Here is a 21,622-nt window from a genome sequence, read left to right on the forward strand (position 1 = left end):
GGTGTGTATGCTTCTTTTTTCAAAAAAATCTTTGAAATCTGTTGCTTCTCCAGTTAGGCATTCTTGGCTGCTTCATTCTCTGCATTTTTTCCCCCGCTTGGTAACTTTTTTTTGCTGTTGCACTCTGGCTTTCTAGTTTTTGTTCTTGCTTTATAAAAGATCCTGAAATCTGTTGGACATGATCCTACATACTTTTATTTGTGAATATTGAAAATGTTTAAAAAGCAGTAGCAACTTGAATAAAATCTTTTGATGGTGATAGTATAGGGAATTTATCCAGATATTGATAAATTAACCATGGCTGATCTAATTTACTTCAGTAAATGTAATTTACTTATAATCCAAAACCCAGAGAGGGAAACGTCAAAAGAGGGAACTCTGACTTGCATGTCTATTTATAGATGCCTTTTCTTTTTTGTTATCCAAATATCTCTAAAGTCTCGTGCTGCCAAAGTTCCTTAGAAGATTGTGTTCCTAAAGTATTTTAAAAGGCCTCCACCATTAAGATACCTTTTTCATTATTTATGTTAATCTTGATTAACATAATTTCTGCTGTTATCTGTGTCATAATTATTTTGCTATGCAAGGTGCAAAATAATTATTCTCTCCTGGAATTACCTTTTTTAAAATTCTGAAAATTATATTAGGTATGCAAAAAATAGGGGGAGAAATTAATTTTCAGAAATTTAAGTAACACTGAAGTAGTTACTTGAAAAGTTATGTTCACTTTTCTCCATAAGAGCATATTAATTGGAAGCTTCTGAATGGCTTAGAATTTCTTCCAAGGACTGTGCTTCTAAATTATTTTCTAGAAAATGAGAGACTTTTATTAAGTTACTGATTCTTATAAGAGGTTTAACCAATGGAAATGGTTGTGACAAACTTAAATTCTTCAACATCAGTCTTCTGTATAAATCCTGCTTCTAATCACATCACATCCCACTTCAGATTTTTGGTGGTGGCTTTGTTTAATTCACTCTTACTTCTTAAGTCTTAATCTTTTATTTCTTCTCGCTCATACTACACCTCACATGAAATGTTTCTTGTTCTTGTTTTTGCTCTACATGGAATGCATGGGCTTTAAAGACCATAATTTCTTTGGTAAGGTATCATTTGCTCTGGGGAAATCTGCAGGGCTTTCACAATCTGAACTTTATTCAGCATGTCTTGTGTCTATAACTGATAGACTTCGGTATATAAAAATCTATTTATAAAAGATCAAAAAGTGACGATGTAAAAGACAGTTGAGCATTTTAAACTGAACATTTTGAGGACTAATACTTCTGCAACATGTGCTGTGTTTGGTTTTTGATTTAGTATTGTAACATCTTCTAAATATACAGACTAGCAGCACTGTCCTGTGCTTAGTTAGGGACGTCTTTGGGCTTTTTTAATTGAAATCAGGCTGGGAGAAGGTGGGAGGGAAAGTTAATTGTAGAAGGTAGGTTGGACCTGAAACTTCAGATAGCTCACAGTACTTCTAACATGTTTGTTATACATAAAATTCATTTGACTTTAGACAATGGCGAAACATAAGTTTGGTAAAAACATCAATTTTATTTGCTAATTTTATGTGTTTGTTTCCTTTGGAAAGGAATGGGGCGTGAGGTTGAAAACCTTATTTTGGAAAACACTCAGCTGCTGGAGACAAAGTAAGTGAGAATGTTTATGTAAAAAATACTGAATTCCTGTTCTTTCATTATATCTTCAATATCCTGATACAGCATTGAAATGATACAAATTTACTTTCAGTTCTAAGAGTAATGAGGGTGTGATTATTTTGAATTTTTATGTGTATTTGTCTGAGTTGGTCTTCTTCTAGAAATTAAGTATCTAATAGGAAAAGTCTGCTTTTATCCTTGTAAGAGTCCAAAAAATGCAGTGCTGTGTCCTGATGAAATCAACTCCATGTCAGAAACACAGCTTTAAGTGCAGAGGCAAATTCACTGGAGCACTGTTGGGGAATTTATTCAAAGCAAACTGATTTATCAGTACTTTTTTCTAATAGAGAGGATGTGAATGTGTTTGAATGTTGGAGATTTGGGGGTAGATGGTTTGACCTCTGAGAAAACGGTATCTTTTTACAGCAGCTCTGTATAAGAAATGTGTAGGTCTTTAAAAATAAAACCAGGCTGAATTGTGAGGCCATGGCCATCCTTATACCTGTATGTTTTCCATGTTTGTGTAGAAATGCACTGAATGTAGTGAAGAATGATTTAATAGCCAAGGTGGATGAATTGACCTGTGAAAAGGATGTACTACAAGGTGAATTAGAGGCTGTAAAACAAGCAAAACAAAAGCTTGAAGAGAAGAATAAAGAACTGGAAGAAGAGCTGAAAAAGTAAGTTTAATTCTATGATTGTAAAAAAGGAAAAGAAGAAAAACTCTACTGTGGTATTTATTACAGCTGGTTTTTATTTTCTATTCAGAGCTCGTGCAGAAGCAGAAGAAGCAAGACAGAAGGCTAAAGAGGATGATGATGTAGGTGCATATGTTTGGTTTTGTGTGTGCAATTCAGTGGGACGTTAGAAGTCTGCGTGCTTAGTGAGGGCTACTAAAACTTATGGCTTAATAAGTAGTGGTAAAGTTCCTCCCTGTATAGAAACAACAGAAGATCTAAAGAGCACAAGTAAACCTAAATTGACAATGATTAGTTTGCTTGCTTTCCTCTCTGCCCACTGTCACCACACTCTTTTTTTGAAGAGCTGTTTTCATTCACATTATATTGCATACAAAGGATAGGAGGGGAGAGGAAGGTAAACCCAGATTTCAAAATCCCCAGACTATTTGAAATGTGGAATTGTGCCCTAGCCTGGCTGTTATCAGGAGACAGAGGGTGGCTCTGCAGGGCCCTGTGGTGCTCCTTTGTCCCTGCCACGTTTGTTGACTTGCTGCCCAGATGATGTTTGTTAATTGTGTGCCCAGAGCGACGTCCCCACGGCGCAGCGGAAGCGCTTCACACGCGTGGAGATGGCCCGAGTGCTGATGGAGAGGAACCAGTACAAGGAGAGGCTGATGGAGCTGCAGGAGGCTGTCCGATGGACTGAGATGATAAGGTGAAAAGGCTCTTACAGAATCTTGACAGAGCTCCTTATGATTTTTAGATGCTGAGTGATCTAGTCAGCAGGTTCATTGCCTTCTGATTGTTTTCCTCATGCCCATGAGGATCATTGGTTTTAAGTTATGGGCATATAATTTGTCAGAATGGTTCTTGGCAGGAACACGGTGAAGATGTGTTACTTGGTATGATGTGAAATACACACATTTTTTTCCAGGAATGGTTATTCTGGAACAGTTAAAGTTGGTAATTGTAAATAACATTAATCTGGTGAGCATTAAAAATTACTCTGTGTGTACACACACCTTGTGATGTCAAAATAGGGATAATGTTGTCTTCAAACTGAGCATAATTCCATTGGAAAGGCTTGAGTTGTTCAGGATAAAACAGTTTAAAGTTGTGCAAGGCTGTTAAATATAAGCAGTAAAGATGGTGATTTGGTCTCATTTGCATCCTGAATATTCAGTTGTTTGGAAGGTATGGTTTAAAAACTTAAGTCTTCTGCCTCAGACCTCAGCCCAGCTCATCCTTGTCCCTGACCATGGGTGCCAGAGGCTGTGGTGCTGCCTGCTGGCCATGGACAGTGACATATCATTGTTCCCATTGTCCTCATGCCTGTGACCCAACAGCCATGGCTTGTTCTTCTATAGCTATTATCTGCTGCAGAAATCCTCTCTTATCTATGGTATGGGAACACTCACTTTATCAATTATTTACTGATCTATTGAAGGTTAATAGGCTTTAAAACAAAAGCCAATGGTTAAACTATTAAATAGGGGGCAGAAAAATTTAAAATTATTTGCTGCTTTCTTCATTATAAAGAGTTATGCAGACTTGTCTCTGTCTGAAAAGTTGCCAGTTTGTTTAGGATGCAAGGAAATGTGGATTAAATGTATTATGTAACTTTATTTCTGTAGTGGGAATTTCAGTATTGTGCTCTGATCAGTAAAGAAGCAGTAGTGTGAAAAAACAGGCTTCGTTATTTTCAGGATGTTACCCTTTTATTTTAAATAAGAGTTATATACTATTTCATTCCTTTTCCTTTTTTATTTGTTGCTTAGTCAGTAAACTTGGAATTCATTTCTTGTAGAGCATCCAGAGAAAATCCAGCCATGCAAGAGAAGAAAAGATCAAGCATTTGGCAATTGTAAGTATAGAAATACAACTTACTGGCAGAAATAAATAAATACCCTAACCAATTAGCTGGCACATTTGTGTATGTTAGCTAATTATTTTTTGGCAGATGAAGATATCTTAACACTTCTCCTCTTGTTGCCCAGCATGCCAACTCGGTAAGCCTGCTCTGGAGGACAAAATGTATTGTAAGCTGCAGCATGTAGTGAGTGGCTGTGCACTTGGTGAAGTTAAATGCCAAAGCGCTGGAATTTTTTTCCTAGCTGAATATACACCAGGATTCTTGTCCTGAACATTTTTTCCAGATTCATTTTTATGATGACAAGTAGAAACCTGAATAGCACTTGTGGATTGCATTTATTTCAGCTTCTTTTCCCTCTGTGAAGTACAGCTTACTGATTGTTACATTCTCCTTTCTGACTTCAAGCTCTTTAAATCTAAACCAGTGTTCTTCTCAACAAGATGTTTGTCAAACAATCCTTTTCATGTTGTGACTTGCTGATAACTTTTATCTTGTGTAGAAATAGTGGGTTTTTAAAAATGCTCTCTGCATGAACTCATGTCCTTCATAGAACTGTCTTCCAGGTGTGATGTTCACATCCAAATTTTGTTGTTTCCCTGTAGATGTTAATTCAAGATAAGGTTCCCATTGAATTTGATAAATGGGATAATAATCCTTTAAGAATTTTTCTTACAGACACGAGTTTTTGTGCTGTGAAGAGCATTGCTGAGTGTGTGGTGGCTGTTGCTATGTTGGGCTCCAGTTTCTTACTTTAACTGTCTTGAGCAGGCTGGCATATGCTGTATTTTGCCTGTGTAGTCAAATTTGGATGTATCTGACAAATCTTGATTCTTGTCTTTTTCTCTTCTTCTAGTTTTAGCAGGCTCTTCAGTTCATCCAGCAATACAGCAAAGAAACCAGAACCTCCTGTCAATGTTAAATATAATGCTCCAACCTCGCACATTACTCCATCAGTCAAGAAAAGAAGCAGCACCTTATCTCAATTACCCAGTGACAAATCTAAAGCCTTTGAATTCCTCAGTGACGAGTAAGAAATTTTGGTTTTATAGTAGATACGCTCTATCAAGTATTTACTCTTTTAGTCCTCCGAGATTACTAGCATGCTGCTAAGTAAAGTATAATCTGAAGTGAGTGTTGATTCATAAGGACTCAAGATAGTGCAGAGTGAAATGTGCAGCAGTGGGTGAATACTTTGAGCACTTGGCTGAAATATTCTATTTGGTAAATACCACTGCTTTTCAAGAAAGTGCATTTAGTCACAGAAGGCAACACTTGGTACACTTTTGTATGAAAGTGTTGTAACTGGGCAATAACTGTACGGGTACTTAAGGTTCACTTGAGAGTCAGGCTAACAAGAATCTGTAATTATTTTTTTCTCCTGTGCTTTGTTTTGACAATACTTCCTTGTGAGTTACAACTTTTAAAGCTCCTAGTAGAGGTACACAAGCCAAGTTAATTTATTTTAAAGATGCTGGCAATAGACTTTCTAGTTTTGCCTTTTTCCCCCCCCAATCTCTTAAAAATAGCCCACAGGAAACCTGGTGTTTAATAGGTAAAAAAAACCTAGAGATATCCTTGGTAACCCAGTGCTTCCAGTCATCTTGGTTGTTGAGTTTAACAGCAATTCCCATTGTACAAGAGATTCTAAAGAGCATAAATAAGTTCCTTTATCCTGATTCTTGCCCAGAACTGAAGCGAGTTTAGCCTCCCGCCGGGAGCAGAAGAGGGAGCAGTACCGCCAGGTGAAAGCTCATGTCCAGAAGGAGGATGGCAGAGTGCAGGCTTTTGGATGGAGTCTACCTCAGAAGTACAAACAGGTATGATGTTTTCAACTGTAATGGTAACAGCTTCATGTTTTGTTGCATTTGAACAGGGTATGATTTTACAGCTTGTGTTTGAGTGATTCCAGCTTTTTTTTTTGTTGAACTTGGCAGTAAAGAATCTTTCTAAAGGAGACAACAATGCAAAACTCTTAATTGTGTTTAATAAATTCTGAGCGACTGATTCCAAAGATTGTAAACCTCTTTTAAAGGTAAAATTTTTCCAGTTTATTTGTTTTTTTACCTAGGTGGCAAATGGTGGACAGGGTGAAAATAAGATGAAGAACTTGCCTGTACCTGTTTACCTGAGACCTTTGGATGAGAAGGATACCTCTATGAAGGTAGAAGGTTTCCAGTGATGATAAGAGACTTGGCAAACTATATCTTGAATATTTTTGGTTTGGACTCAATTACAATATTTTTCAAATAAGTTGTTTCTTTTTAAAACATAATGAAGAAGAATTTGTCTCTCAGTAAAATGTATATTACTTTAATTGTAATTAATAACTTAAAATAGACTCTGGATATATAATAATGTTGATATCACTTAGCATATTTAACAATGCTTGTGTCTCTATTTTTTAGTATGAGATTCAAGCAAAACATTTCTTTTTCTCCCAAGCTGTGGTGTGCTGTAGGGGTGAACCTGTCAGGAGGGAAGACACGAGATGGAGGGTCTGTGGTTGGTGCCAGTGTGTTCTATAATGATGTGACTGCTGTGGATGCAGATGGCAACAAGCAGCAAACAGGATCCCAGAGTAGCTTAGATAAACTAGACCAGGAGCTCAAGGTAAGGTCCCTGCAAGGCACATTTAATAAATTATATAGTTACTCACCTTTACTGTGTAACTGTAGTCTCTAAAGTATTTTCTAAACAGGTTCATTGGTAACAAGTAGAATTTTTTTGGTCAGTCATTAGCCCAGGATGTTTGGGTTATTGAATCCAACTATTAAATACTTTTGAATCTTCCCTTACTGGCAAATCTCAGGAGCTAATAAATTTTACATCAAAATGATGTACTGCTTATACCAGTGCTGCTTCCTTTAAAAACCATTTGTGTCAGATTTATGTTTTAGCTGCCATAACTGGAATTCATCTTTAAGGGCATAAAAACAGTCTGAATTTTCAAGTGTTTTGGGATATCACATACCTGTGGTGATGCTGAGTATGGCAGTTGGCATATCAATAATGTTTTTATTTTATATTGGTTTAACTATATAATTATGCAGTATAATTATAATATTTTATGTATTTTTAATAGAAGTATGAAATATGAGAGAGCTTTATACTTCAGATACATTTAGAACAAGTAACTATGTGTAGTTTTACAATGGAATTGAAGACCTTTAACTTTCCACATATTTATGTGTATTTCTGTAGGTGAAAATGTAAGACCATAAAAGATCAAAGGCAATAATTCTATTCTTGTCTCCCTTTCTGTTGTTCACGTCTGCCTTTATTCTCCTTCAGGATCAGCAGAAGGAACTGAAACATCAGGAAGAATTATCCAGTCTAGTTTGGATCTGTACTAGCACACATTCTGCTACAAAAGTTATCATTATTGATGCAAACCAACCAGGGAATATTCTGGATAGTTTCATTGTTTGCAATTCTCACGTGCTTTGTATTGCTAGTGTGCCAGGTAAACACTTGGGCTGGTTCAGCTCCTGCTTTTTTTAACTGATTCTTATTCAGCTTTTCTTATGCAATGAAAACCCACAGACTTTTTACTTAGTATGATAAAAAGTTACTGTAACAGAGCAGTAAGAAAGTGATTCGTTGTGCATTTAATTATTACCTTTCTACCCTACTGTTGCACTCTTTAGTTGGCTGTTGACTTAAATGAACCCAAAATCTGAGAGACGTCAGCAGCCAAGGGGAACTGTTTGGTTGGATGTACTATAAACTCTGCAACAGTGTCATATTTCATGTGAACATCACAAAAAGAATAATATGTTGCTTGTTTGACTTGTTCAGCCTCTTGAAGATAAGCAGCAAGTCTTGGAGCTCCCTGCAGAGGGAATCCTTGTTGCATTTGAGTGTATTTTAAGTCTTGAAAGTATAAGAGGATTGGACATGAGAAAAAAGGCTTTTCTTCCAGAACCAAGGATTTATTGCACCTAAATTCTTCATGAAGATATAGAAAGGTGCCCTTGTGTACCTGCACTGTTATGAAATCTGATTTTAGAAGAAGATATAATTAAAATGGAAATAAAATATTTGGAAAGCTACAGATTGAAATACAGTGAATGACATTGTGGTGCAGCATATGTTGATCTTCTTTTTGTTTCATGAGCTGTGTGACAGTATCTTCCACATTTGCTGATTATTTGACACTAACCTTGTAGATAGGGGCTGTCTGCATGTTTAATCTCTGGAGAGCTCATTTAGTTTAAAGCTTAGTTATTAGAGGAGTGATTCAGCTTTATCCCTATGAAAAACACCCAGTGACAGGGTCCAAGGGAATGGCCTGAAGTTGTGTCAGGGGAGGTTTAGGCTGGATATCAGGAAAAGATTCATCCCCAGGGACTGCTGGGACACTGAATGGGCTCCCCAGGGCAGTGATCTTGGCACCAAGGCTGCCAGAGCTCCAGGAACACTTGCATAGTGCTCTGAGACAAAGGGTGGGAATTCTGGGTGTCTCAGGATATTATGTTATTCTGAGTTTAATCTCTTTCAGGGGCAAGGGAAACAGACTACCCTGCAGGAGAAGAAGCGTCTCAGGAAGCAGATTCCAGCCAAGTAGATAAATCCTCCCTGTGTGGCAGTATGACCAGCAACAGCTCTGCTGAGACAGACAGCCTGCTGGGGGGCATCACTGTGGTGGGATGCACTGCAGAGGGGCTCACAGGGGCTCCTGCTGCCCACGACACCAATGGGGCCTCACCTGTGGCAGAGAAACAGTCAGGTATGTGATAAACACTGCAGGTGTGTCAGGGCTGGCCAAACACCTCGAGATGCAGCTTGGAAATAAGTGGTGCAACTACTGAGGTTAACACTGTGTAAGCTGTGATAGCAAACTCTCTGTAAATTGTAGCTGAAAAAGTGGTGGAGGTGACATGAAATGGGAATTGGCAGCTGCTTCTTGCAGGTACTTTTGAGAGAATTCTTGTGACTGCTCTAGAGAGAGATTTTAATGTAGTATTTGAAATGCAGATCTTGCCAGAGAGTGACTAAAATAAATGCCTTGGATTTTCTCAAGTCTTAATAGAGATTTAAGTGAAACTAATTATTTCATAGACATTCATACTTTTTTTTTGGTCATATGGCCTGCAGAGCTGTATGGTGATATGATTGTCAATGGATCTGTGCTGGTTGGCATTGTTTACTGCTGTCCTGGGTAATAATTTAATGGACAGCCTGAGCCATCAGTCACTGGATTGACACTTAAAAGTGCATTTGACATTTGTTTATACAGTGCAACCTGCTAAAATTTGGGCATTTCTGATGTGATGTTTTTTGATTCTGATGTGGAAATTGTAACTGTCGAGTTCTGTCTGTTTTAAATAATAGTGAATTCTATTGCAGTTGTTAAAAAGTGTTTCAAATTTGTTTGTTTCGTAGATATTGCAGCTGAAAATAATTTGGTAGATGAGAACATTCCAACAGCAGAGGAGGCGACAGAAGCAACAGAAGTCAATGCAGGGACAGGAGAAGACACAGCTGATATTGCACAAACTGGAGTCTACACAGAGCATGTCTTTACAGATCCCTTGGGAGTGCAGCATACAACAGAGGCATCTCCAGTGTATCAGCCTAAGTACCTAGTCCAAGTCCTTATACCTCTTAAAATGTATTTAAAAAAAAAGTATAATGTTTGTAGGCACATAGCATGGAGACAAAATGATTACTTGTTTTTCCTTTTTTAAGTGTATTGAGGTTTATATAAGTAGTCTTGGTACAAGTCTGTGCTTTGTGACTCTCTTCTGCCATTCCCCAGAGGTAATAATACTGACAGGTTTGAATGGAACCTAGTTTTCCCTGTAGAAGAAAATGTCCACTTGAAGAAATTAATGGTTATTGAGGTTTTCCTCTGTATTGTACTTTCATGTGTAGTTACTGTGTTTTTAAACATCTCATACTTCAAAAGCCAGTGTAGAAACTCTCAGTAGTGAAGTAAACACCTGGCTTATAGCCTGAGTAATCTGTGCACTTAAATAAATGTATTTTAACTGGTGTTTTTTTCTAGTACTGAGTCAGAATTATATAAGGATGTTGCAGTTCTGCCAAATGAGCAAGATCTAGTGAGAGAAGAAGCACAGAAAATGAGTAGCCTTTTACCGACCATGTGGCTTGGAGCACAGAATGGATGGTAAGGAGGTGCTAATCTTGTTATATTTATTTATAATAATTACTTTAAACTTGGTTCTTATGCCCACAGGCCTGATAACCATCTCAAGTCAAGATTAAGCACAGGATGATCTCAAGAGAGCCAAAACCTTGAATGCTTTGCTGCAGTTTTTAGGCATTTCAGAATTCAAAGGAAGTATTGTAGGTGATTAGCAAGACCTTTTTGTTAGATAATGCTTCACCTGCAGAGAAGTTCTGGATTTTTTTTGTATTCAAATAAATTGTTATAGTCTGTTAATTACATAATTTTCAGTATTTTAATATGCTAGAAAAACGTATTGTAATCTTTACTGCAGATGGATATGCAAGGGAGTTTGTAATGCTTTAGTCCTCTGAAAAAGCCATTCTTCTGCTCATGTAGTTCTTCCTTTCAGTGTATACATAATTTCCAGTGGAAAATGAAAACTTGTCTTCCCTTTGATTGTGGATTTCAGTTTATAAGGGTTTTGCTTGTGGTTGTTTTTGTCTGGTAGTGCTTTTAATCCCTCCTGATTTGTCTTTGCAGCCTGTATGTTCATTCGTCAGTGGCCCACTGGAGGAAATGTGTTCATGCCATTAAACTTAAAGATTCTATTCTCAGTATTGTGTAAGTCCTGAAAGAATGTCATGTAAATCATAATGAATTTCTGTTAAAATACTTTCCAAAGTAGTTTTATATTTCCTTCTCAGATATTGGGAATGTCAGTTGCTGTAACTGCCTGCATGCTCTTTGAGGGACAGTGAAACACTTCTGGGGAGTAAGGAAAATGAATTTAATCTTGTACCTGTTGGAAATACATAGGCCAGAGGATGAGCTGTAGCTAAGCAAAACAGTTATAGGTTGCTATTTTTGCTGTTTTCTTCAGGCATTGTAACCAGATATATTTCAATCTCTCTGAACTGGATTTTGATCCCTTGTTACATCCCTTCTCTTGAGCTACATTGTAGAAATCAAAACACTGGAGCTAATAAAAAATGACTGTAAAAATATGCTGAAATGGTTTATACCTAGTTTTAAACTTGCCTTCTGAGCAGAGCAGTCTAACAGAGTGTGTTGTTGTGCCTCCTTTTTCCTCAGACATGTCAAAGGAATAGTCTTGGTTGCACTGGCAGATGGGACGCTTGCGATCTTTCACCGGGGAGTTGGTAAGGATCCTGTTGCATCTGGAAACCAGGGAATTTTTAACAGTAGTCAGGAAAGAAATGTGCCATTTACAAGTAATGTTTTGATAATGTATTCCCCAATGACCTTTTTCTGGGTTGTCATGAGAAATATTTCTTGTTATTTCAGTTGGAGATTCAAGTTCTGTTTTTGCAGTGTTGTGGTGCATTCTTGGAGTATTTTCTTACTCTGAAATGGAGAATGGGATAGATCTGCTAAATAGGGAACAGCCATCTGAAAGTCTGCTTTGATCATCATCTCTCTTGCATTTTCATTATGCTCAATAGTCATGTCTTCTATTTTATTAGTGATAAAAATTGTCTCTGGGCAAGTACTTCAATGAGAATTTTGTAAGCATCCCTTCAGAATTTCTGCCAAACTGCTCCTGAACCAGCTTCATTCTTCAGCCTCCAGAAATGGGACCTGAAGGGGAAGGTCTTAGTATGAGCAACTGGAACTTATCTATTAGTTTGTTTTTCCACCTTATTCTTTCATCTTTCCCTTGTGATGCTTAAATCCTTGTGCTCAGCATTTAAAAGAATTTAAAATGTTGCACAACACTAATACAAATACTGGAAACAATGCAGCTAGGATGCAGTTGGTGTTAGTGGTTTTGTTTTGTTTATTTTTAAAAACTCACTGCAGTGTTTTTAAAAGCCTCTCTAGTGAATGTCACTGATGATCTGTGGCCTTAGTTCAGTCTACAGAAGAATTTTAATTGGTGTTGAATGCCAAAATTTAGTATGTTTTTAGTAGATTTCAGGTGCCTTTTTTAAGATCTTGCAGCATATTTTAAAAAAACCTGCACTGACCAGCATGCCTATGTTCAGCCAAGCAGCGGGTGCCTGGTGCTGTGTGGGAAGTTGTTTGTTTTCACAGGTACTGGTCCTAGTCAAGCAAAGCCTGTAGCACAGGATAACCTGCTGATTTAAAAATGTTTTGTTGGATTTTTAACCTGAATCATTGTACAACTTCATTTTTTAGAAAAGGTAACATTTGGGATGTTAGTTGCTGGTTTTTTAATGAGGAGCCTAGCTGTAAACTTGTACAAATTTACCCAGATTATTACCATGCTTTAAAAAATTAGACTTAAGATAGTTGCTTGTACTTCTAAATTTTCCTTAAACTAAGCACAGGCTCCTGTGAGTTTTACTTTTTTCTTCCTGTTTTTGCAGATGGTCAGTGGGATTTGTCAAACTATCACCTCTTGGACCTGGGCCGGCCACACCACTCCATCCGGTGCATGACAGTGGTACACGACAAGGTCTGGTGTGGCTACAGGAACAAAATCTATGTTGTTCAACCAAAGGCCATGAAAATAGAGGTAAGTTTCCAATTAAATGTTATGTTTTAATGCTGCAGCTCAGACTCCAGAGTAACTCCAGAAACATCTGTTTTCATTAGTACAGAAACAGGCTACCTAGCAAATTTGTTTTATGAAATAGTTGTTTTGGAAGACTTAAAGCTATGATGAGACAGCTCTCACTTACTGAAACCAGTTTTTGGGAGATTTAGTTCTCCACTTTTGGCTGGCCAGAAATTGGAAAGCGTCCTTGTGCAGAGCTTGTAAGGCCAGCTCCCAGCTTATTCTGTGTGCCTCATTTTGTTCTCCACCCACGTGCAGAGGTTTGTAAGTGTTAATTTGGAATGTACTCTCCTTCCAGTTAGAGAATAGTTTATGCAAGGTGTGTGAGCTGGTGTTTTATCTGCAGTGTTTAGTCTGTCACCTTAAGAGCAGAAAGTGGCTGAGGTTTCTGCAAGCCTTGAGCAATAGAGGTGCTTCAGCTCCTGCTAATTGGCCTGAGACATGGGCCAGGCCTTGCAGGGTGACTGCTCAGCTCTTCTGAAAATATCAATCACCCAATAATAACCTGTTTTTGTGAAGAAGACTATAAATATATATGTGGGAAAACTGAAATGAAGTTCATATAAGAGTGAAATGGATTGTTTTGCTGGTGGATAGTGTGTATTTTGCACAGGTGGGGTTGTTTTTGAGTTAGTCACTTTGGAATAAGGAAGAAAGACACTTTTTGGGCACATGTACTTTGTGCTGTGGCAGCAGGATCTCAGCCCAAATAGGCTCCAGGTTCAAGGGAGAAGAAGCTGCAGCAAACTGGGATTAGATGTGTAAATGAAGACCAAGTAGGAAATTACAACTTTGAGATCACACCTGGGGATTTTAGAGCATCACATGCTATTTGTAACTGAGCTAAACACTGTCTGTGATCTTGCAAATCAGAGGGTTCTGCTTGATTGAAAATTGCCAGCTCAGACTGTATGAGAGTAACAAACCTTTCTTACTCTTCCCTTTGTTTTACCTTCTGATTTGAACCCCAATGTTTCACAGAAGTCCTTTGATGCCCACCCAAGGAGGGAGAGCCAAGTGAGGCAGCTGGCATGGGTGGGGGACGGGGTGTGGGTGTCCATCCGCCTGGACTCCACCCTGCGCCTCTACCATGCCCACACCTACCAGCACCTGCAGGATGTGGACATTGAGCCCTATGTAAGCAAAATGCTTGGTAAGTTCCCAGGAAAAACTGGTGTGCTCTTGCTGTCTGCAGCTTTCTTTTCCTGCTAGAGATCAGGCAGTTCTCACTGCAGATCTGGGGTAAAGGTGGGTGGAAAGGCCAGTTAAAATCAGTTTGTGCAAGCGTGAATCTGGAAGTAGAAGCCTAAGTCAGTCTGTGAAGCATGATGGGGGTGATGGGTCATCTGTTAGTCTGTTGATCTTACCTGGTGTGTGAAGTGTCCTTAAAATCTCTTAACTAATGAGGAAAATGGTGGTTGAGTAGGGCAGGCACCAATAGAGACACTACAATCTTTCTCTTTTTATATACTGATACATTTTTTATAGCTAAAAATGGGAAGAATCCATTACCTGCCTGGAAACTTGCCTATTAAAAAAAAAAAAAAATTGAGACAGGAAAATTTTATTGCTGTTGAACCTAGTAAGCTTTCTGATTTTTTTCATTAATATCTGTATAAGAACAATTTGACCACATGCATTACACAACCAATACAGGTAATTAGGCTCTGGGAAATCCTTCACAAGGCACTGCTGTGCATTGCACATGGCTGGTGTCAGCCTTCTGCTCCCCTCATCATGCTAAAAAATGAGAAATTAATTTTAATGGATTACAAACCACTATCTTTTATCTGTAAACTCATTTTTTTGTTTGTTTTAAAGCTGGTAAACCCCAAAAGATTTTACTGTGCAGCATTAAGGACCTTTTTTGCTTTCTCGTAGCTGATATTAGAGTTTTGAAGTATAGATTCTCAATTTAATTACAGGGTTGTATTGTAGCCTTCTAGGTTATCTTTACAACTTAAATGTGCTCCTCTACTTTGTTTCTGTCAGAAGTGGGAGGGAATTACTTGTCTGTGTGATATGGGAGTTGGATTTAAGATTCTCTGTTGTAGAGCTAAAATTATTCTTGCTCATAATTTTTGATGAAAAGCATCTTTCGTTTTTAGGTACTGGTAAACTGGGATTCTCATTTGTGAGAATCACAGCACTTATGGTGTCTTGTAATCGTTTATGGGTAGGAACAGGAAATGGTGTCATCATCTCCATTCCATTAACAGAAAGTAAGTAAAATATCAATGAATAGCACTGTGCAATTGCTGTAGGCATAAAAAAAAAATAGTATTAAACATCATTCAGATGCTTGCTAATGAATAGAAACCTTCACTGCCAGGTCTGACTCTTTCAGGTTTGTAACAGATCAGGTCTGTGTGATGTTTAGCACTTATATCTGTGTATGTGGTTACAGTTACCCTGAGAAAACAACACATCTCCAGAATCTTGTGTGCTGCTGTTTGAGCGGAGTTGGCTTGAATCAAAGCAACACTTTGAAGCCTTAGAGGTGTTCTGAGCATTGGCAGCAGCAATAGAAATTTATTGCTTATACAAGACATCATTAGTTTTCTAATTACTGTTATTTTTGATTGCCATATGATCACAAAATACCTTTTTCTTTGAGCATGTTGTTGTTGCTAATACAACTTGATTGGCTTTAGTTCTTGAGAATTCATCACAAAGTGGGTATAAAGGATTGGAACAGAAGTAGCATAGACTGCTTTAAAGGATGTGTTCAGAGTTATAGGAACTGTAAATACATTCAAACAGTGCACTAACATCCAGGTCAAATTCCAGTCATGTAGGTCTTGGTTTTTGCTTAATAACAGACCCCAGACTCTTGTCATAGGCTGTAACTAATTGAGGGCAGTTGAATCTCAGGAGAAAAGAACAACTCAAGGACAAACCAAATCTTAAATAGGTAAAGCTTGGGAAGAATCTCTGTGTAAATTGATTGCAATTAAGCAATAAAAAAAAGCCTCAACACTTGTGCCTGAGACTAATGTTATAACAGGTGGACAGAAGGTTCAGAAAACAAAATGCAGACCTATGATAGTCCTAATTGTACTGTTGTTACTTAGAAAATAGTGCAGTCTGACAGGTGACGTTTTAGGGTGATTTAATAGTGAAAACTCTTCATGTTGTATCTGCTTTGTTGAACAGCAAACACATGCATTGTTTCTCATGTTGTTCCATTGCATTGCCCATCCATTGAGTAACTGTCTTTTTTTTTGCATGAATGTACTAAGGAAGGACAGACTTCCTGTCATGGATTTTGAGACACTTTAAATCATGCTTTCAAAAATTATAGCTCTTAATTTGCATCAAGCTTAATTTAATGTTTCTAGAGGAGTTTGTTTTATACCAGGAGTGAATGTGAAGAAATCCCTATTAAAGCTATACAGTTGCATTTCATTTCTTTTGGTTGGTTGTGGGTCAGAACAGCCTTTTGGGGGTAGCCTGATAGTGAAGCTGAGAACCCTGGTGAGAAATAGTAATAAAGCAGTCAAATCCTTGCATGAGCAGTGGCATCTTTCAGTCCCCTGGGTCTTAATAACAGGGCAGCAGATGATGTTCCAAAAGGGTACTTGAAAACATGAGTCATTCTATATTATTCTGGAGCCTCCTGCCAAGGAAAGAGAGAAAGGGGAAACATTGCTAATCAATAATAAACTTAAAAATACGTGACAGTGCTTTTGTGGTCTATTTTGTACTGAAACTTCTATAGTAAGATGCTGTTCTTTGTGACTTTTGATTGAATCTTCTGAAATTAAATATCTATTGGTTTTTTAAGGAGCTAAAAATTTAAGCTCTACCTTATCAAAAACCAAAATATGAGTGGTGGGTTCTCATTAATCCTTCTCCTCTACTGTCATACCTATCCATTTCCCCTTTCCTCCTTTCTCACTAGCTGTAATCCTCCACCAGGGACGTTTACTGGGGCTGCGGGGTAAGTGGAGATCCTGAACCAAAACCTATTTTCAGGCTTATAATAGCCACTTTGAGGCTGTTTCCCACTCCTTATAGATTTACCCTTTGTATGTTCCTAAATGTTTTTCCACTTGCAGTTACTGCATTGCAGCAGTTTTATGTTTGCTAAATGGCCACCAATCTGCTCAGCAGTTTAGCATATCATCCTGTGTTGCAGCTGAACTCTCATACAGACTTTCTCTTCCAGCCAATGTGATACCACATCTTATAACTTTGTCATTAATCCACATCATTTGCTGTCTTGTTACAAATCACTGTTTCTTTCACTACTTTGATAGTCTTTGGAATGGAGATGGCTTGTATGTCTAGCATGAGTACTTCTCTAGTTTAATGTATTTTAAAACTTCTCAGTAAAATCTAGATGTAGAATGATAATAGGGTAGCTCTTTCATGCCCACAGGTGGCTGTTTCTAGAGAATTTTTACTGGCAAGTGCATACATAATGATTAGTTGGAATGAAACTGTCTTTAATTACATGTTTAAGTACATGGAATTTGTTCATACTGAAACACATTAGAGGTACTTATTTTCTATGAAAGATACAGTTCTGTCACAAATTATTTTTTCCCAAAAGTAGGATATTGAAATCTGGTGTTTATGCTAGACTAATAAGAACCCTGCTCCATTTTCTGATGTACTTAAAATAATGAAGCATGCAATCTTTTTCTTTCCAGCTCTGTCTTGAATTGGCATTGCTGCCCTCCTGTTTCATTTTTATCTAAGTTGGCTTTAGCTTTTAGATGGTACCATAAGGTTTCTTAACAAATAACCACTTCAGCAGTTTGTGTTTTGAAGTAGAAAACAACCTCTTCTTTTACAGCCAATAAATCAGCAGCAGGCTCTGGAAACCGTCCGGGGAGCGTGATCCGTGTGTATGGAGATGAGCACAGTGACAAAGTGACTCCAGGGACCTTCATCCCCTACTGTTCCATGGCACATGCACAGCTCTGCTTCCACGGCCACAGGGATGCTGTGAAATTCTTTGTTGCAGTACCAGGTGAGGTTCTGTTACTGCCTTCAAAAGAGGTGGTTTTTTTGTTTGGGCTTTTTGTTTATTGTTGTTTTTTTCCTTCATTCACTTAGTTAAATGAAGTGTTTAGGCAAAGATAGTAAGAGAACTCTCAGAATGTATTGTATTTTAATGACAAGACTTGTCTGATTGCTAAGTACAGCCCTGTTTAATGGGAGGAAAAGGGCTTGATCACAAGCAAGGACTTTGCTTCCTTCTGTGAAAAAGGTGCTGTGCTGAGACCTTCTTAACTTGTCTGTTAAGAAGGCACTCAACTGCTTTAGTCATTGTCATCTACTGATCAAGCACAGAAGGTTTTACTCTGAGATAAGGCATAAGAAAGTGTTCTATTTTTCACCCAGGTCAGGTTGTTTGCCCTCAGAGTAGTGGTGGAACAGATCTAACAGCTGATAAACAAGCCCAGGAGTCCTTCAACCAGAGTCCCTTAAAATCAATGTTGGTGATAAGCGGTGGAGAAGGATACATTGACTTCAGAATGGGTAAGAAATCTGAGCTTTAAATGAGTCATACTGCATACTGAAAGGTTTTTAACCAGATAAGAACTGCTTCTGTAATTGCAGTGAGTGCATTTGTGTGGTCAGTATATACAGTCTTTACCATACGTTGCAGGAGTGGAAGTATTTTTATTCTGTCACACACCTTCAGCTTTTCCTCCTCCCAATAAACCATGACCTTTGGGATATGAGAGACGATGCTCACTTTTAAAATTTCAAAGGTTTATTAAACCTTAACAAAAATACAACAAAAAGACTAAATAAGAAAAAAATACAGTGCTGGGAGCAAAGGACTCAACAATCATGTGCTTGTCTACAAAATGGATGCTCTGCCTTTTGTACCTCTAGCCCCTCCCAAAGTCCTATCAGTCAACTCCTTCATTGTGGAGTTCATTTTCTTACATCTTGATTGGAGGTCAGGTAGTAACAAGCTGACCCTCCCCAAATGCCCCAACTACCAAGGCCATCTTGGGCTAACAATGCAAGGGGGAGAACATATTACAGTAACATAACTATACATCTACAAAACTTCTCTTAACTTATACATAACATTTACTCCTTAATTGTGAGAGCCAACCATCTCATTACTCATCTGTAACAGGGATGACTGTGTAAGGTTTATTTGAAACTCTGCTTTGGAGTCATGTACCACCTTCCTATTTATGCTTTCAGTCCTTCTTTGGCAGGTTAATCTTCTGTCTCAAACTGGAAAACATGTCCTTAGTTACTTAAATAGGCAGACTGACTGAAAACAAGTCATGTTAAGTGAAGAATGCTCAGTGTAAAAGTTACTATTTTTTGAGTGGGAAAGAATAAAGTAGATCACTTATCTCTGCATGCCCATCATATTTGATCACTGCTTTTCTTGGATAGCACTTTTGCATGATCCAGCCCATAAAAGATTTATTGTGTAAACATCTGTCTTCTTTTTAATTGAACTCTTTGAGGAAATAAAGTGAAAGCTGTTGTGATTCTGTAGAGACCTTGACAAAAAGTGTATAAAAAGTTGTCACAACTCTTTAGACCTGCTTTTGACCTTTGCCTAAATCTGTCTGTAGTCTTTCAAAACCAACCAAACAGCAAAACAACCCACATAAACCATTACAAAGGAAAACCCAGGAAGGCCAGCCCAAATCCTGTCATCCCAGTAATCAGTGACAAGCAGGTTCCTGGGGTGGCTGTGATGGATTTCTGTGGGAGACAGGACTGGAGACAGTTCTGTGCCACAGTGCAGCGAGGGCTCAAGTGCTGCAGTCACTCAGGGCAGCTGGAACAGCCACATTCCAAATGCTTGTTTTGCTGTCCCTGTGGCATGATGGCAAAGCCATGAGCTGAGTGCCAGTGCTGCCTTAGCCCAGCCAGTGCCACATGAGCCCAGCAAACTCTGGGGGTTTGGTCTGTGCTTAGTTCCCTCAGCCCTCCAAAGGAGTCTAACCAGAACACAAGCCAAAATTTGATTTGACACCTTCCTGAAGGTGTAGGTCAGTTCCTGTTTCCTCTGATTAAAGTGACCTCCTGGATTGATGGTCCCAGTCAGCTCCTGTCACCCAGAGTTCAGGTGCAGCTTCAAAATTGCTCTTCTTTTTGAAGAGCAATAATGGAGAATATGCTCAAGGCTGTCTTTGTCACTGTGGGCAGAGTTGTGACAATCTGGAATAACTGGAACAGGAGGAAAGAGTGGGGAGCGTTGACCATAGACATGAATGTTGTGTTGTCTCACATGTGCTCAAGTACAGCTCTTGTTCCCGGGCCTTTATATGCTTGGGTTTGTCCCAGAACACTTTCTAATGCAAAACCATCTCTATGTTTGCCTGGTAGTTTGCAGATTAGGTTTCTCTACATTAAAGAGTTATAAGTAATGAAACATGCAGAATATGGATACTTATGAAACTGCCATTATTTTGGGCTAGGAGTAAAGAATATCGCCAGCAGAATGCTGGGCTCTGAGATAATTATGCAATACACTCTGTTTACAGTCACAGACTTTAATATGTTTTTATATCAGCATATGGCAACACTGTCTTTTTAGTGTTTTTCTTGTCTTGCTGCATGTGGTGTTGATGCTGTTCTGGTTATTGGCTGCCTCAACCAAAGGTGTTTTGTTCCAGGTGATGAAGGAGGAGAATCTGAACTCCTGGGAGAAGCTCTACCACTTGAACCTTCTGTAGCCAAAGCTGAGAGGAGTCACTTGATAGTGTGGCAGGTCATGTGTGGCAGTGAGTGAGACTGTAGGATGCAGTTGGAGACCTTAAAAACGGCGGGGGGGTGGGGGGGAAGAAAAAAAAAAATGCTTCTGCATGTTTTTTTTTTTTTTTTTGTGAACCTGTTTCACAACATGATGTTTTGAACATGATGTTGAAGCATTTCTTTGCTGTTTAACTTTATATTGAAACCTGTCATACCTTTAGCTATACAGGAATTTGCTTGTGCTGTTTTACTGCACCCGTGTTAAATGGAACAGTGTGAGGAAATCAGATGTTTCTCCAGCTGGTGTGCACACCACAGTGAGCAGCTGATACAGTTTTACTGTACCACAGCAATCTCATGTGTTCACTTCTTTGGTAGTCTCACTTGAGTTCAGCTTTGTTCCAACTGAGCTTCATTTCACTGTATAATGCATTGGGTAAAACAGCAAAGTTATTCCCAGAGTATGAAAAAAATGGACAAATTAGAAGATGCATTATTAAGACTCATCCAAATACTCAGTTTTTGGGCTAAAGCAAACTGTATATTTCAGCTTTTGTTTTCAAACCTGGAAAATCTTGCTCATCCAGTGTACACGGTTTAATTTGTTACATTCTGCAGAATTTGTTGGGGGAAAGAGGAGGCTGTATAGGAATTAAAATGAAAATATTTAAATAAAATTGTATTTTCACTATTGAACCTTAAAGTTTGAGAGCTGCTGCCCTCAGTAATGAGCAATTTTGAGCATAATGGTTTTCCATCTCCCTGACATGGGTCAACTCTGTTTCCAAATGGTATTCTTAGGTTGATATAAATTGGAAAATAACAGTAAAATTCTCAAACAGGGGATATGTTTTGTTATTTTAACTCCTTATGTCCTAAGCACTTAGAATGATCTTCTCTGCCTAACTGGTCAAACTCATAAGGCACTATATGTGTGAATGTTGGAGACCTCAATTAGATCACGAGAAAAGACTGAGAGTGTACAGGAAAAATCTACATTCTGCACGAGTGAGATTGTAAAGGTGATGCCTCAGG

The 21,622-nt window shown here is 38.3% G+C and overlaps 1 protein-coding gene across 10 annotated transcripts in view; it reads left to right on the forward strand.

Annotated features, from left to right (window-relative positions):
- SPAG9 (sperm associated antigen 9) overlaps positions 1–21,283 on the forward strand; it is a 56,154-nt gene extending 34,871 nt beyond the window's left edge. For 3 of the 10 annotated variants that reach the window (XM_021555104.4, XM_085556792.1, XM_077787368.2), the window contains 23 exons: positions 1,087–1,101; positions 1,595–1,652; positions 2,189–2,341; positions 2,430–2,481; positions 2,926–3,056; positions 4,149–4,205; positions 5,068–5,241; positions 5,902–6,031; positions 6,283–6,375; positions 6,657–6,824; positions 7,506–7,677; positions 8,716–8,943; positions 9,600–9,795; positions 10,225–10,347; positions 10,891–10,971; positions 11,443–11,510; positions 12,702–12,850; positions 13,874–14,045; positions 15,001–15,114; positions 16,797–16,835; positions 17,697–17,873; positions 18,248–18,385; positions 20,509–21,283. In XM_021555104.4, the coding sequence (XP_021410779.1) occupies positions 1,087–1,101; positions 1,595–1,652; positions 2,189–2,341; positions 2,430–2,481; positions 2,926–3,056; positions 4,149–4,205; positions 5,068–5,241; positions 5,902–6,031; positions 6,283–6,375; positions 6,657–6,824; positions 7,506–7,677; positions 8,716–8,943; positions 9,600–9,795; positions 10,225–10,347; positions 10,891–10,971; positions 11,443–11,510; positions 12,702–12,850; positions 13,874–14,045; positions 15,001–15,114; positions 16,797–16,835; positions 17,697–17,873; positions 18,248–18,385; positions 20,509–20,624 (2,804 nt within the window). In that variant the 3' untranslated portion in view covers positions 20,625–21,283. The remainder of the gene's footprint in view (positions 1–1,086; positions 1,102–1,594; positions 1,653–2,188; positions 2,342–2,429; positions 2,482–2,925; positions 3,057–4,148; positions 4,206–5,067; positions 5,242–5,901; positions 6,032–6,282; positions 6,376–6,656; positions 6,825–7,505; positions 7,678–8,715; positions 8,944–9,599; positions 9,796–10,224; positions 10,348–10,890; positions 10,972–11,442; positions 11,511–12,701; positions 12,851–13,873; positions 14,046–15,000; positions 15,115–16,796; positions 16,836–17,696; positions 17,874–18,247; positions 18,386–20,508) is intronic. The other 7 variants (XM_077787367.2, XM_021555169.4, XM_021555122.3 and 4 more) reach the window with 4 other exon arrangements.
- Positions 21,284–21,622: the final 339 nt, after the last annotated feature.

Source organism: Lonchura striata, chromosome 18 (assembly GCF_050655825.1).
Source record: "Lonchura striata isolate lonStrDom1 chromosome 18, ASM5065582v1, whole genome shotgun sequence".
Classification (NCBI taxonomy): Eukaryota; Metazoa; Chordata; class Aves; order Passeriformes; family Estrildidae; genus Lonchura; species Lonchura striata.